General features: G+C 41.4%; 1 protein-coding gene across 1 annotated transcript; it reads right to left on the reverse strand.

Moving 5' to 3' along the window:
- Positions 1-2883: 2883 nt before the first annotated feature.
- Positions 2884-16470, reverse strand: LOC108937199 (tumor protein 63-like). The gene is made up of 4 exons (XM_018756995.1): positions 16105-16470; positions 8050-8181; positions 5151-5280; positions 2884-2925 (listed from the first exon to the last, which is right to left on the reverse strand). Exons 1-4 carry the CDS (start codon positions 16155-16157, stop codon positions 2884-2886), a joined length of 357 nt encoding a protein of 118 aa, XP_018612511.1. The 5' UTR covers positions 16158-16470.
- Positions 16471-17790: the final 1320 nt, after the last annotated feature.

A 17790-nucleotide genomic window follows, 5' to 3' on the forward strand; every position in this document is an offset into this window, starting at 1 on the left:
GAAACAACGCCTTTGAGACTCACTAGAGTCCTGCTGCCTCTCGGCAGTGAGACACGAGCCACTCCTTTAATCTGCACCAGCTTTCCTAAATGACATAGTGTGAAAAGAGTCATGAAGGTGGGTGTTCACACCCTCTTCCTTTGAGGCATCTTGCTAGTTGTGGGGGTATGATCAACAGGAAAATTTCTTTTAAGTCAAATCGTTCAGAAGGGAAAAAAATATCCGAAATTATCCGGAAGACAGAAAAAAAGTTTGTTAGTACAAGAAAAACAGCTGTAGAAATGACTATTGCCAGTGCCAAGAAGTGTCTATTGTGGTAATTCCATTATTGCAGGTCCCACTGGGAATGTTCCTACCCTTCGGCCGGGACAGTTCAAGGGCTCTTGCTAAAATTAGATATCCTCGGGTCGGAAGTTGCCATACCCAGTCATCTGCTGTAAGATACAGCCAGCAGGTATATTCCCTCGATACAGTGGCTCCTCAACTTACGAACGCAAACTGGGAGCGGAAGTCTGGCCATAACTCGATTTGGCCGTAAATCAGAAGCTACCGCTGCCTCGACGTCAGAATCAGTGAAAGCTATATAATACAGATGTCCCTCCAGTTGTTCACTCATTCTGCTCTGCAAAAGTGTCCGATAAATAACTGTGCGGTTCCAACTATAAATAAATAAAATTACTTAAATGAATTTTAGCTGGCGGTTTTCCCCAATGTGACTTGTGATGTTAGATTTAATATAGCTACAGTCATTCTCCCATTTGTACAGCAGGAGTCGACACAAGAGACCAGTTTTGTGCTCATTAGAGCTCCGGGGCAGTTGGTAGAGCAATCCTTAGTGCTGCTGCTACCGGACCCAGAAGTGGCACGTTCAAGTCCTGCCTCCACTTGGAGTACCCTTGAGTAGGGTACTTGTCCTAACTTGCTCCAGTAAAATTACCCTGCTGTATATACAGGTGAATAATTGTAAGTTGCTTTGAAGAAAAGCATCAGCTACTGTAAATAATAAATGTGTTGTATACCTGTACAGTCCCCTAGATGAAGGCAGGACTGTATCTCAGTGCTGGGCACCTTCTCTAGATCATCTCAATTTAGTATTTTATTTACGTGATAACTCGACTCAACATTGTACGTTAGATGCCGTGACATGGTTGAAAAAGCACCAGTGAGAAAAGCTTCCATTCGGCTAAAGGGGGAAGAATGTGACGAAATGAATGGCATTATCACTGGAAAAGATATTTTAAAAAAAAAAAGGCTGGAAGGAAATTTAAAAAAGCAGGCCATGTGCCAACAATGATAATTAACCTGTGAAATTTACGTCACTCCTTTCTGTCGTGAAAGAAGGCGAGCTTTGATTATGATCAGAGTCCTGTAGGCAACTGGCAGAAGTGTGAGAACACAAATGTCGACATATTCACAGGTATAACACGAGACCACCACCGACAGTAGCGCTTGGGAAAATATTACGTGTGTTGTTTATTGTTAAATCGCTGGATTTTAATGGACTGTACAGTACAGGTATTGTACTGACTACAATATTCATTCTGGAGTACAGCACAAGGTTTTGATCACAAAACTGGAAAAATTATCAGCTTTCTTCATTTCATTAAAAGCAGTATGTGCCATTTATTAATTAATGAAAACACAAATTTTACAAATCTCTGTGCATTTATGAAAATATGACAACTGCACCATAATTATTACGACAATAATTAATTTGCTTTTATGAGTTCTTCTGCAAATAACCTAAAATAAAGCATCAGCGACGGTGACGCCTTTATATGTTTCTATTACAGGCCGGATTCCAAAGACGTCAAATCACGCGTGTCTGAATTGCAGCTGCGTCCGTCACAAAAACTGCTATGTGATGCAATGTGTCAAGGAGGACAGTTTATAAAATAGTGACAGCTCATGCCAAGCATGGACAAACTGCATCGGTGCTCGCAAGTTGGAGCTCGTAGGCAGGGACGGACAGGCGCTTCGCAGGATGGTGGCTGAATGCCCCAAAAACAGAGCCTAAAAAATACCACCAAACTGAATCAGCACTTTTGTGACTCGATCGCCATTAAAAAGCGTACGGCACATGCTTCGCAGGGCTGCAATTTAGCGCAGGGCTGCCATGCGTAATGGGGCGGCTGGTAATGTAGTAGTTACAGGTGGTGCCTTTGGACCCACAAGGTTCCAGGTTTGAACCTCAGTTTGGGCTGTACTACCCTTCAGCAAGGCATTTACTCTAAATTGCTCCAGTAAAAAAAGAAAAATTACCCAGCTGTGAAAATGGGTAAATAATTGTAGGTTGATTAGCGCTGTGACGGCTTTGAAAAAGAGAGAAAAGCGTCAGCTAGGTGTACGTGTGTAAAAGGAATCCGGTGTAAAAAGCACAATCCTGGACCTCTAAGCAATAGAAAAATTAGTTAGACGCATAAATATTCATTGATCTTATTAAAAAACAGTACGTACTACATAAAACTGTGGTACTCCGTGAGTAAAGTAGTTTTTAAAAGCTTTCAAAGAAAAGACTTGTTCTTCTGAAGGATTAGTGACGGTATGTTCTCCTAAGCACTGCTGCGTATCTATTTGGAGAAAGTGTATAGTCACACACTAACACCCCAGTTAGAGCCCGAACCCTTTCGGCCCTAAGTTACGCCGTTTGTGCACTGTTCGGCTTCTGCTAGAACCTCTAGAGACTGCCGCGATGTCTCAGTGCTGCGTTCTCCATGCTCAGCTGACTGATGCTTTATCTTGGTGTGAAATCAGCTGTTTGGGGAAGATATTGTATTTCCCCTTGCCGCCGTTTCTGCCACATTCCTTCATGTCATCCTACCCCACGCAAAGCTCCACCCCTTCTTCCAAGGAGGCACCTACTGACAGACACGACTCTGGACCTCAACTGGGCGGCAGGTGCTGCATTAAATTGCTGCCCCGCAGCTACAGAAAACAAGAAAAGGCATTTTGGATTAAACACAAGTCCCGCACAATGCAAACATTTCCCTCGGGGGGGGGTGAGCGGAACGCTGTATTGGAACGAGCCATGGTGGGTGCACCGCCCTGTTGGGGCGCTGGGGGTGAATGAGAGGACTGTTTCCAGTTTGGACGGTCAAAGGGTGTGTAGTCACTGGACGCTGATTGGCAAACTGTCCCAGCCAAAGTCCTGACTTGTGGGGGTGTCGGTGTGCTTACGGTGCCTGGCGTCTTGTTGGCAAAGACTTGGAGGCGATACATGCAAAGGGAGACGGAGCAGAGTTGGCAGGGGGTGTTAAGTGAGAGCACATATTGTTAGCCCAAAGGGAGAGGCAATCGCACTTTAATTCGTGACTCCGAAGTCGGGATTGTTTCGGCGTTGTTTTTTTTTTTTTTTTTTCCATCCTCTGCTGGACAGCTCCCAGCCAAGGAGAACACCAGCATTCCACATTCCATCAGTGGGAGGGGAAGCGGATCCTCTTTCACCGCAGGCACACTTTGGAACGGACTGTCACTGCTGATGTGTAAGATTTTCAGCATCCTTATCATGCTGAGTCTCACGTGCTACGTGCTTATCTTAGAGGCGCCCCGGTGACAACTTGAAAAGAAAAGAAAAGACACTGAAAAGAAAAGAGTTAATTTGTCCCAGGGCACCCTAAACTGTTTAGGATTGTGTCTTGTTCTGGACGCCTAATGAACGTCGATTCTTCTGAGGGAACCTAGCATTTCATTTATAGGCTCACAATAACTACCCCGCCTCCCCTCAGTCAACAAATCTTTATTTTCATTTTTTCTAAATCACTATTAATTACACAGTAACCCACAATAACCCATTTAGCATGCTGGCAGTAGGGAAACTGGAATATTAAAGACTTATTCTCTTTTGAGCCCTGTTTAACAATTTCATTAACAATTCAAGAGAAACTGTAAATATTTCCCTTAAAGTTGTGCACATGTGAGTCATCCGCAGGGTTAAATCAACAATTATCCGCAGTAATGTTTTAAATTATCTGCAAGCAACATTGCAGATATTTTCTGACTTGCCATCATAAACAGGAATGGCAAAAAATAAGCATGTTGTAATTTCAGAATGTGTTTAGGAGAGCATATTTATGGGATCCATGTCCGCTTGAAGCTCTTGCAACTGATATAAAACCGCAAAAAATTATGAAAACAGAATAAATGTACCCATTGACGAGTTCGCCGGGAAATGCGTGAGCATGGCGGTATCACCGCCGGTGGACAACTGACATTACGAGACCACTTCAGTAGTGTGCTGGTTATTGTACAGGTGACTTTATTCTAATATGTGAAAGGTCCTTGATTTGAACTTGCATGGATGCATCCTAACAAGGGGGTGCAGTGGCGCAGTGGGTTGGACCGCAGTCCTGCTCTCCGGTGGGTCTAGGGTTCGAGTCCCGCTTGGGGTGCCGTCCTGGGTGTGTCCCCTCCCCCTCCGGCCTTACGCCCTGTGTTGCCGGGTAGGCTCCGGTTCCCTGTGACCCCGTATGGGACAAGCGGTTCTGAAAATGTGTGTGTGGATGCATCCTTGTGGTGTAACTTCCTTTGGGATCAATAAAGTTTTCATTCATTCATAAAAACAGGGCATTGGGACAGCTGGTAGTGTAGTAGTTAGAACTACTGCCTTTGGACCCAAAGGTTACAGGTTTGATTCCCACCTCCAGCTGTAGTACCCTTGAGCAAGATACTTACTCTAAATTGCTCCTGTAAAATTACCCAGCTATATAAATAATTACAAGTATGTAATAATTGTGACCTTAACATTGTAAGTTGCTTTGGAGAAAAGTGTCAGCTGAATGAATGTAAAAAATTTTGCTAAAAGAAGGCTTTTTTTTTTGGTTCAATGAACGCAGCTGAATCGTGACATAGTGTGGGACCAAAGAATACTTTTCTATCAAGTCAGCACCAACTCCAAGGGTTCCCACTCCTTCCCCCGGTCCACGAAACAAGTCAGCTACTGTACATCACCAACACACCGACCGTTCACCTTCAAACCTTCGGGGGAAACAAAATTGGCTGGAAATATTAATGATGGTGCTACGCAACACCTGAATGTCTAGAAATACAGTACTACACAGAGCCTGGGCAATGTTCTCCTGGGACCATGGGTAGCTTGCACACACACACTTTTCCATGAATGGCTGCTTGTCTTGTTACATAGTAGTACTCACAGCAAACGGGTCATCAGGGCTGTGCATGGTGATGCAGTCCATGCTGATCTGAATAGTGTTGCCTGGAGACCCGTCCACTGGCTGGTCTGAGAAATTGAGCTCTATTGGTTGGACTGAATGAAATGCAGACCTGGCGTGGAGAAGAAGTTCAAGCGAATCAGCGTCACAAAAGACCGAGTACAAGTCTGTACAAAGAGCTCTTCCTTAAACTAACAAATGGGTGAAATACATTATTTAAGAATAGAATAGAATAGAATAGAATAGAATAGAATAGAATGTACTTTATTGTTTCATTTCTGGGAAATTTGTCTTGGACAACCATGACACGGCCAGTGCACAACTTTGGACTCACATAAAACAATACATACCATAACATACACTAAAATAAGAAATAAAGCAACAATCACACACACACATTATCAGAACAGCTTGTCCCATACGGGGTCGCGGGGAACCGGAGCCTACCCAGCAACACAGGGCGTAAGGCCGGAGGGGGAGAGGACAACACAGGACGGGACGCCCGTCCATCGCAAGGCACCCCAAGTGGGACTCGAACCCCAGACCCACTGGAGAGCAGGACCTGGTCCAACCCACCGTGCCCCTAAGCCACAATCAACTATATTAAAAACCTACTGTATAGCAATCTAAAAATCTCAGTTTTGGAATTCTCTGTTCGATAATTTAACCGCAGCTGCTACAAAATAATTTTTCTAACGATCTGAGTTGCACATCAGAATCCTAAATCGTCTCCCTGAGGGTAACGTTAAAAATTCTCATGTGGAATATGTGTGTCATCATCAGCAGCAATTTTTTTTTTGCTTGTTTTAAAATAGATACCTCGTACAACTCCAGTATGGGTCGTTATCTCTTCCCACCCTAGAATTTTTAGAGCAGTATGTGCAAGTTTCGATTTTGATCGGACAGTCAAGTTTCCATACCACCATGCTGTAATACCATATCTTATCAAGCTCTCAAATACCCCAAATGCTTTTAACCTTCGCAAAAGAGTGAAAACGAAATTGACTGTAAATCTATATTAATAGAAGCCTGCATAGTGGACGTTATTGCTGGGAAATTTTGTTACGCTGTGTTAGGATTGTAATAAATATTTCTAGCTATTGCCATTTCCTTTCAGGCTGTGTGAATAAGCAGCAGTCTGAAACATTTCTTCAAAATATTTTGCTCAGAATTACAGTTCAAAGGTTTATGTGTTAAAAATGATATTTTAAAATGACTCTTTATGTATTTTGGTGCATCAATGCCTTCATCTAAAATGACTAACAAATTTATTTGGACATATAAGGATATTGTTATTTTGATAAAATACTGTACAGAGAATTGGAACATTAATATAATTGGAAAAAGCAAAAAAAAAAAAATAATAATAATAATTAAAAAAAACTTCTGTATTTCCCAAGGTGCAATAAAATTATTTAATTGCAAGTCTGACAACTTTTGTCGACAGGCTATTTTTTTTTTTTTTTTTACACTAAAGTCAACACAGTGAAATTCATGAATAGAGCTGATAGAGCAATGTCAAGTGCAGCCCTGTTGTGCTGCGAGTTTGTCGGTTAATTTTTTTGAGGGTTTAAATAAAGTTTTCTGTTTTCAACACATAGTTTGTTTGAAGCAGTGCCAACGCGTGCGTGTACAGTTACAACCTATATTGATATTGTCTGTCTTGCGTTTATTGCATCGCCGTCGTCGAGGCTCGAGCTGCAACGGACGACGACACGACGACGGAGGAGAAGGAGAAGGAGAAGGAGAACCGAGCGCTTCGTCAGTTCGTGTTCCTGGCGACGCACCAAGTTCCTCGGGCCTCGCTAGAGTTCTCATACGCCCCGGAAACGCGAGTGGACGATCCCGAATTTTCCTGGTTGTTGCAGGGACAGCGGACGAGGTAAACTGCGGATCTTTTCTTTTTTTCCCCCCTCGCTCATGACGTGAAGCGGCCATTTTGGTCTCAACGACGCGCGCAAGCTCCTTCGATCAGGCCTGCAAGGCCAGGGGGCGTAAAGTTAAAATACTCCGCCGGACGTCACTAGTAGTATTGGAGACACGGGTGGTGGCTCAGCGGGTTTGCCACGCTTAGCCTGCTCTCTGGTCGGTCTGGGGTTCGAGTCCCGCATGATGGGGTGCCTTGCTTCGCCCTTGTGACGGACTGGTGGTGTCCCATCCGGGTTGTGACCCGCCTCCCTCCAGCCTTGTGCCCTGTGTTGCCGGGTTAGACTCCGCTTAGCCTTAGGACAAGCGGTTTCAGACTGTGTGTGTGTGTGTGTGTATTCTAGACACTGGTGTTAAAGTTACTGTGCTTGAGAGTGGGGAGGTTCTCTAAAAAACTTCTGTGTTTTTCTTGAAGTTAACTGTGATGTTACTTGTGTTCTAATATATTGAAGTACTTCCTGTGAAGCCTTTTGTTAATGTTTTGTTTGCATTTGTTTCTGTAATCTGTTGAAGGGACTTTGTGTTTTGGGTTATAACAGTGTTTAGAACAGAGCCCAAAGCACCGCCCTCATGCGCACACACACACACACACACACACACACACACACACACACACACACACACACACACACACACACACACACACAACATCATCATCATCATCATCTGAAACCGCTTGTCCCATAAGGGGTCATGGTGAACCGGAGCCTAACACGTGATGTGAGGGGGAGGGGGCACACCCAGGACAGGACGCCAGTCCGTCGCAAAGCACCCCAAGTGGGATTCGAACCCCAGACCTACCGGAAAGCAGAGAGCAGGACCCGGTCCAGCCCACCATGCCCTCCCCACCCTCATGCACTACACAATTAATAGTGATTAAAAATGTTGGGTATTGTTGGGAGGGGGGCAATTATTCTAAAATTTTTTTATAACAAACATTGAAGATTTTACTCACTGATCCAACATTTCCAGCAACTGGTTGAAAACATCCTGACTGACAATGTCACTGGTCTGCGATGACTGGGACTGGGGCACGGAGGTGAGGAATGAACTCTCTGTCCACTTGCGGGAGGATGGGTCTCTCAGTCTGCACATAAGAGAGGCACATATAAGATACCTGAAGATAAACTTTGAATACTCAAATTACCCTCTGCTCATTGATGTAAATTTATTCATTGAACCAACTCTTTTCTCGAAGGCAACTCGTGACCTCTGATCCAGAAGGGGTATTTCTAAGCACTACTCCACCTGCTGCCCCGTTCTAACAATCTGACGACACTATCGGATATCGACATTGGCAACGCGTGTCGCGGTAGTTATATTCTTCACCCAGCTTGAAAATTCACGTCATCTTTAAGATTGCAAGGTGCAGACACATGAAACGGTACACCAGGCTGTGGCTGATTGCCTTGCCGTTGCTAATGAACGACACTGCGCTGTGGTCTCTCTACAGTGGAATTCCCCCATGGTATAAATGACAGTGTGCTGCAATTTCCAGCTTTTGGTATGTGTACAGCTGAAGACCTACAGACAGAAGTTGGCACCCTCTGAGCTGCAGGAATTCCCCCGAATTCATCTGCAGTAAGATATCAATGCAACCCCCTCAAACCCAAACATCTATAATGAAGCGTGGCAAATCCCAGTAGATCCCGAGCACAGCTCAGGCCGGGCTTTTAAAGCCAGAATCATCAGCAGCTAGAATCCATCCAAATCTTGTACTCAGTAGCACAGAAATATGTTAACACACCGAAAAAGAGCCCCAGCTCTGACACGGGAGAATTAAGAGATTCATCTTTATGTTGAAGAATAAACAGTTTCATTTTTTTTTACTATGACTGGGAATCCCAGCAGGGCTCTTCAAAGGTTTGACACGTTTGTTTTCAAGTAGGTGTATTAGGGGCACAGTTCTGGAGTTTTCAAAGTGTAACTTCAGTAGTGCATGAATTGTTTCTGGAACACCAGATGACGCGAGTTTCTGTAGAAGCTGTTGCTTCAGTAACACAATGAAGAGTTTAAATGCAGCCAGAACCTCCAAATCCTGTGGCCTTTCAGCGCTGGAACAGACAGCCCCCAAATATAAAGAACTGTCCTGTGAAATTTTAGTGTCAATGAGATGTCTTCCAGCTGGATCTGCCAGTGGTTATAATCACAAAACAGGGTATGATTCACATAGATAATACTGCGTGTAGATTTTTTTCCACTCTAACGCACCCCACAATGCGGCAATTCTCTTTTATTTAACTGCACACACAGGATTAAGGTGTGTTTTCAGTATGTAAACCAAGCGATATGTAGTTGAATAAATAAATTGGTGCCAAGTAGCTGTCTTTGCAGACATGTTTGTTTTACTGGTTAGTTCTCCACCAGAGCCTTTAAAAAGACATAACATTAACACCGTTAGTCTTTTAATCAAAAAAACAAAAGAACGGTACCGCACCTTTGTCTAAATTGTGATTCAAATTATTTACTTCTTGAGTCAAGATGGATAAACAATCAATCGTGGTTCAAGTTGCGCACGTCATCAACGGGCTGAAACAAAACTACTTTGGTTCGGGAAAGCTGTGCACAGGAGCACCTGCGCTGGATTTCGGCGGTTTAATAATAACACTGAAAGTGAGCCAACAAGTACTGAGCTCCATTTCAATTACAGACCTGTGCACTTTGAATACTGTTACTAAAGTGCGTTTCCACTGCGTTTTGATCAAACACTCTAGCAGAGGAGGTTTAAATCACATTCCCAGCCTCTCCCCTAGCTAAATAGATAAAAATATCTCATATAATGCAGGATCCAAGAGCAAAGCCAGCTCATCATGAGCTTTACAGCACGTTTCATCTTGAACTTGGATGCACTGTGCTACTACAGATTTGAACACTAAATAATCCTTAAAGCTGAGCTAAAAGCTTTCTGGGGAGCTAATATCAGTTTCACAAGGCTGTTTGAAATTTAATGACGTGAAACATTACTGTGAAAGATGTTGTTTAGCTGTCGATCACTGGGGTGTGTGGTTGGTATAAGCATGTGTTAAACTATAAATTTTACTGTCTCTGTTACTGTGGTGTTGGGCACGACTAGGCCATAGTTGACAAGTTATTCACCCACAAACCTCTCGCTGATGAGGTTCCTGCATGCTTACTTTTCCATCTATTAACAAAACGGGAGAAATATAATTTGAGAAATTTCACAGTCGGCAACTCTGCCTAATGAAATATGAACAAAACGTAAAGCATTAATCAAAAAATTATTCTAATACTGACTGTATAGCTCCTCTAATTATTTGTCAGTACTTCTGCACTATTCAAAAAAGGATCAAAATCAGTGTTATTTTGCTGCAGGAGAAATGATATTAAACAGTTTTCTTTTTTTTTGGACCAACATCAGCTGCTTTCACACAAATGAAAAAGATCAACAAAAACCTGACCACCACAGTAGTGCATTTCATGCAATTGTTACTTACTGAGTTATTCTCAGATTCACAAAGCTTTACCCACGATGGTGTCTTTCACTTAAGCAGTTTAGGGTTAACGTGTTGAAGGGCACAAAGGCAACCTTTCGGTCAAAAGTACAGTTTCTTAACCAGTGTGCAGGCGTGGATTTGCCTCTACTAATAGTAACAATATGTCATTCTTCTGCAAAAAATTCCCCATCTAGGCAGATCCTAGTGAACTCTTACTCTAAGCAGTGGTAAAGTCTTTGTACTGCTCCAATACAATATGGTGCTCAGGAAAAAAAAAACTGGCAAGTAAGCAGTTTTTTTTTTCCCTTTAGTTTCCATTTTGTTTTATCATGTTACATAATAAAATGTACTTTTTTTGAAATATTATTGATGAACGCTTTCTTCTGCCCATTACAGTTCCTCCACCCAAAATTATTTTAAATATGATCAGACACATCACTGTTATCTTTTTTCATCCACACTGTTACAGCATAATTTTGTATTCATTATACACGCTAATAACCATCTTTGAAGGTTATAACTGTACCATTAAATTATAACTGAGTTCATACATGCAGCACTGTGGAATTCATTTATAAATATTTTAATGTGTATTATAGAGAGTAGAATTAATACAGTGTGTAATAAATTCGTAAGCAAATACAGGCTACCGATGACTTTTCAGCTGAATTCCGACAAAATTCTTTATTTTCTTGTTGTTTATTTTGTAAAGAATAATGTATTCCTGATTTTGTTAGACTGCAGTAAAATGTTCCATTGAACAATGGGAAGATTCTACAGCAAGATGAATCTCTTTGCGGTGCCGTCTTTGTTTAGGGCCTACGGTGCGTTGAGTTGGGTATCATGGGCAGTTGGTGACAACACTGTGTTACCGAGGCTCTGGACAGAGTATTTAGCTCAAGAGAAGTGAACTGGGGGTTAAAGGCAGCAGATTCAGGCTCGGGTCTGACAGCCTGCGCAAAGGTGTCTGAATACTCAGTGATACCATGTGATATTGTGATTTAGTGATGCTGTATACAAGTTAGTGCATTACAAGGTATGTTTAACCCTCTCCAGGCAGATGCTGCAAATTAGCATCGTCTGGTACAGATTTTTTCACTTCTAGTAGTAATTGAGCTGTTCAGTTGTGGTCATGCCTACTGAGTTCCTATGGGTGCTGTGTGTTGAAGTCGAGAAATACTTCAATAACTGGTGTGGATAATGTTGATAGAAAAACAGGGTAAAGAATGGAGGCGTTTAAACATTTGGCAACATGGACAACTCCCAGTTAGGCTTCTGCACCTTTTCTGAATACCGTAGCTCAAAAGTTCATGATATTTGGTGAGTATAGGCACAACTAGGGGTTTTGAGGCAAGAGGCAGTGATGCTGTTACCTCATTTAGATTAATGCTCCTTAGCTGAAACGATACTGGAATCTTGCATATCTTAGTAGTCCATCTTGTAAATAACAGTAAGATGTTCAGTTTCGAACCAGATGTGAGGAAGCAGCTTACCTTTTTTGGGCTTGAAAGCGATAAGTAACTCAAGTAGTGATATAACGTGCGTGTTGAGCAATATATTCACTTGCAATTCCCACAGGTTTGGTGGCTGAAGGACTGTTTAATGCCGTTAGATTGAAAAGGTACCGGGTACTGTCCTGTACCCCGACTGATATACTGTAAAGCATATTCTGCCCACAAACACACTAAGTGGATTTAATATCCTGGTCATTTATACATTTTCAAACTTAATTTTGCAAGCATTTCAGCCCAGTGAGAACACAGGGATTATATAGGCTTGCAGCAGGTGCTGAATGGCTGCTATCTCAGGTCACACAGTACAAGCATAGTTCACATGCACTCCTGCAGACTGAAGAGCCCAACTGACAGCCTGGTATAATGACATCACCACTCCAAGATGGAAAGCAGCCTGTCCAGTGAGGAAACGGGACCGGGGTAGAGTCGGAACCAGGCAACTAAATAGCCTCCATCATTGGTGGGGTGCCAGAAAAACAACCCTGACAACAAAAAACTAGCCAGCATCGACATCATGATGCCACAAAAAGGCACAGCACCAACAGCAAGAGGCATCCAGACTTCAAGATACAAGTCACATCTTACTTCATTTACAAGAGGAAAGCTACGCTGAGCGCAAGAACTTCATATCTAAATGGGCGAACAAAGGAATGTATCTAGTAATTTAAGGTCTTCAAATGTTGACTAGCATGTCAAGAGTAGGAAATGCTTTATGGAAAATCCAACCTGTTGTGAAATCGAACAAGGGATCGAAAGATGAAGTGACTAGTTTTAATGTTCACTTTATAGATATGCCTTATTATTACTATTACGGTTGTCAAGGTAACCTGTAAAACAGGTATTGGTCATCTTTTGGGACACTGGACAGACTTAGGAGCATTGTTAAAATCTTCATCTCTCTAATAACAAAAGAAATGAAAGTAAGTGCTGAAGGCTCATATCTTCACATCAGTTCAGATTTAAGCACAGCTTAGAGACAAGCATGTGAATGTTAGTCTGGGGGTTTTTTGTTGTTTGCCTGTTGCCAGGTGTCTGGTTACCTACTGAGTTATTTTGTGAGCCTCAGGGCAAGGCTGTTCAGCGTCCACTTAAAGACAGCGATCTCCCTAGACAGTGACCGGGCTGGAGGTCACCACTAAACAGGGCCGGTCGTTGTCTTCGTCCACATTTTCAAGTCCGCTGAATGAAGAGGCAATCAAAACAAACAGCTTGGTGATCACTGGCCTTCTTCAGTGTCTCCGTTAATCACACCTGGAGGCCAAAAAGCCCCTTTTTTCTTTTCCTTTTGCCTAGCGGTATTAAAATAACAACTGGCTCTTTATCACTATTTCTCGCTTATTTTATATGTTTTGTATATAATTTCAGCTGACGTGGTAATTGTTTAGCAGCTCTGCTCCCTCTCAAAGTAAAAATGTAACTTACCCCCTTATATAACTGGGCTAGCGTTGTTCCCCCATAGTATTGTTTGTCAGAAATAATTGCGTATGATCTATATGCCTCCTAAAATAACCTTAAAAGAGTTTTCCTGATCAGTTCTCATGCGTTACCATTATTTGCATTTATAGTCTTGAGACAGAAACATTGTTTCATTATGCAGTCCCCTTAGTTGTAATATGAGTTCAACAATAGTAGCACTGAATGCATTTCATTCATTTTTTAAAGAAATAGTGATGGCAACGCAAGAGTGAAAATATTTGGTACTTTACAGGGGATTTTTTTGTAAATAACCCATGCAGTGTTATATGGAGCAGATCAGTTTGCAGTATCATAAGATCTACTTTTGTTTGTTTGTAATATCAAAACAACAGTAAAATAATGTTGCGGTAGCTGTGATTTTTAATTTTTTCTCCAAACGTGTGCAGTTAAAAATCTGTATGAAGGGATTGTTTGATAAACAAGTGAAAATATTTTGCATAAAAATCACATTTTTGTTTTATCCAGGAACAAATTCAGGTCTATTTACAATTCTATATAAATGGGAACTCACATATTGGGTTTAGTTCCTTTTTATATTGTTTATATTGTCAAAGACTAAAAACTGCAATTCTGGGTTGATTAATGGATTACTTGCAAAAAGTTTTGGGTGAAAGAAAGGCTGCCGATGTACAAGTGAGACACCTTACGCTGCTGCACACGGCGTGTCGAATGATTTGTCAGAGCCATTGTTGCATCCTCACAATTTACGTTCAAGCTCCCTGCTTTTGTCGCCAAAGCATCCATTAAACAGGAAAAAAAAAAAAAAGATGTGAGTAAACCTGGGTAAATCAGGTAATTGCCTGAATATTATTTTCTTTTTTATTTTCAAAGGTACAGAACAGTTACACACTAAAGACTGCAGTAATGCAAAATAAATGTCATATTATGAGAGATTTCATATCGCTAAAATTTCCAGATTGAAGCAGCCAGGGGTCTTTCAGTCAATCTTGATACAGCTAGTTTTGTGTTTTCCACTTTCCCGGCAGCAAACTAAAGACAATGTATTTGTTAGTGACTTGACGAAGGAAAGATTTAACTACTTTAAGCCATTCACCATGTACCTAAGTGTTGGTATTGAGTTACTTCAGAGGGGTTACCATCTCTGTAAAACCAAAGTCAGCTGGATTGAAATGTATAACCCTTTAAGAAAGGACCCTACCAGAGTAGATAATTCCCAAAATCCCTCATCTGTATTAAAACAGGCATAAAAAAGTAAATTTAAAGTATTTCTGGTTTATGATATATGAATATTAAAGAACAGTTGCGTATTGTCAATTTATATCCTTGCATTGCCATGAAAATTCAGCTTTGGCAGATTTACTAGTTCCTGAAGGTCTACATACACAGCCAGAGTTCTGAGGGGCCTAGGATCACTCCTCTAAATCCATTGTTGGACAGGTTCCCCATGTATGAAATTACTTTTCTTAAGCTGAATATGAACTAGCCTGTGTTTTTTCAAAAAATTCTATTATTAAAACTTATTTATAAAAGCTGTTATGTTATGCTCAGTTTAGTAATCACTACAACATAATATGGATTACTACTATGCATTTATGTAGCGTACTTTCAAGTAAGGTAATTTAACACCTTAGATTTAGCACCATCTATTAACATGGCAAGTAATAACCTAGTACTGTAAATTGTCAATGTTAAATATTTTTCAAAACTATTAATACTTGTGAGGTTCTTTTTTTATATTTTAGTTGTATGCATTAGACAGAGTTGAAATGCAAAATATGTGTTTTATAGAATTCACTTCCTAAATTACAAAAACATGTTATTTTTCTATACTAATTAAGTATATATTACATCGCATATAACGAAAGTTCTTTGTAAAGATGGATAAAGTTTACAGCCTGAACTGTAGCTGTATATAATTTTGCATCAGTGAAGAATCACACAAGTTTTACTTTAATTTGAGCACTTAAACTTACACTTTAATCATTGCAAATGAAATTTAAATGAAAAATAAGGTCCAGTGCACTTATTGTTACAGACGAATTATAATAATAATAATAATACATCTAAAGGCCAAATTGACACCCTTTTCATTGGCTGAGTGTACAGTGAGGAAGTGATTTTTAGCCAGAGACTAGGAGTTCTAACTGCTTGCTACTTTCAGCCTGAACCGTCTGTACACTTGTATTGTTGCCATAAGTAAATGACAGCTAAAAATACCACCTGTGTGCAACACACACACACACACACACACACACACACACACACACACACTGACTCCACTACCTTAGATCGCTCCACAAAAGAACCATTCTCTAGAAGTTCTTAGAAGGGAAATGGACTGAAACATGGATATAAATTTGGATTTGCAGTTCTTCTGCCATGGCTGTACTGAATATTTTTCACAATAAACATAGCACCAATTAACAATGACCCTTATCAGCTTTAAATGAATTGCAGAAATGCTGGGCAACACTTAAGTCACTGAGCACTCTATCGCCATCAAAGATCATCGTTAATATATTGCTTTAGATGTTAAGATAAGTGATTGCTAGTATTTGAAATAATAAAGGGCTATTTTTATATGCACAAGCAGCTGTTACTTACCGCTGAAAAGTGTGCTCTGGACAGTACTGTAAGGTGGGATACGGAGAAGTCATTCTGCAAGGCAGTTCTATTTGCTGAGATCTTCCACGCTAGCGGATAAAAATAGCACATGTATTAACATAAAGTTACATATACAGCGCAAAAGAAAATATATTTTTTTTCTGAACAAATAAAAACAATGGAAAAAAAAATGAGAGGTTAAAGTGCTGGGAGGTCAAGTGCACAGGAGTGAATATAGTGTCGAAGATGTTTAGATTTTTTGTATTTTTTCTCTCCTGCCTGAGTAAATAGGCGGAGCCCATGCTAGCAGTCTGACCAATCCTGAAGAGCAGCTGGCCTGGGTATCACTCTCCCTCAGTTGCTAGGTTGTAGAGGTTGAGTGACAGCACCCCTCGCCCCTGAACTTCCCCCTCCCTGTCCCACCCGAGACTGTGCAGAAAGCCTCGTCCTAGGCCACTTGTTCGCTTGCTTCGGCCTGAAATTTCCACCCCACATTCTCCGGTGCTTTTGGTGTGCAGCCAGTTGCATCACAGTGGCTTGTGGTCCTTTTGTCCACTGGCGCTCTTGTTATGAACAACGGTGTCGCCAGTTCGCAGCACTGCTCACTTACAGAAAGTCCCATTTCGAGCCGTTTCTTCATATTAAAGGGGGATTCCTTCAAATTACAGAACCAGAGTCACCGCAACATTTTAACAAGACAAGGGCTTGTGATTTGCTCTACTGCCATGTGGCTTCCTGTTGCTATGGATGGATTTTCCTGTGTTTGAAAGATACCGCTTATTGCTGGGTAAAGGTCTTCTTTGGTGCTCTTTCATTACTTTTTGTGAGTCTAAGGAAAGAAAATTTTACATTAGCAGATGCCCATGGAGAGATACTTCACTGTTCTACACTGGTAAAAAAAAAAAAAAAAATCTGAATCACTGGGATGGTGAGAACCAGTGCCCTCATCAAACATGTCTTTCACCACATTATTCAGCAGTCACACTCTATGCTTACTGTGCAAAAGGGAATATGCGCATAGGAGACAAAAAATACAGAATAGAACTGCTTCTCTCACTCATATAGTACAAGCTGAAAACCAAGAGCTGTTTTGTGGCTTTCAGAAATGAATGTCCGATGAATCAGAGGCCTTAAAATAAAGCAAGGGTCAAAGAAGGGGGAACGATAATAAATAGATGCAGTGTATCCAGGGAACCCAACCCCTTGAGCCGGACAGTTGTACCTTTCATTAAATTAAAAAAAAAAAAAAAATTCCTCCTTCTTCTTTGCTCACAGTGCATGTGGGAGTTCATGATGTCAGCAAAACATGCCAAGCTGGTGAGTTCAGAAACACAAGCATTTTTTTCCTTTTTTTTTTTTGGATAATATATTGTGAAGCAAAGTGACATGTGGAAAAATCCCCCTCCCTAATAGCCCTCTCCGCTGCTTCTGCTCTTTCTCTGCATACCAAGGCAGCAGACGGTTATTTTAGACTAACACCCACTGCCCGCTGCCCACACCCAGACAGATAGTTATGAACATCTGCAAACTGAACAACCTTGTTTGAATATGCCATTCTTGAACCACGTCCAACTAAAACAGGATGCGTTGTCTTGCGTGGCGTTGACCTGGACCTGGAGCTGGGTCCCCCTGGGCATACCTTTAATCTGCAAAGCTAATTGTCCTCATTGTCCCTTAATCCACTGG

The sequence above is a fragment of the Scleropages formosus genome, chromosome 8 (genome assembly GCF_900964775.1).
Source record: "Scleropages formosus chromosome 8, fSclFor1.1, whole genome shotgun sequence".
Classification (NCBI taxonomy): domain Eukaryota; kingdom Metazoa; phylum Chordata; class Actinopteri; order Osteoglossiformes; family Osteoglossidae; genus Scleropages; species Scleropages formosus.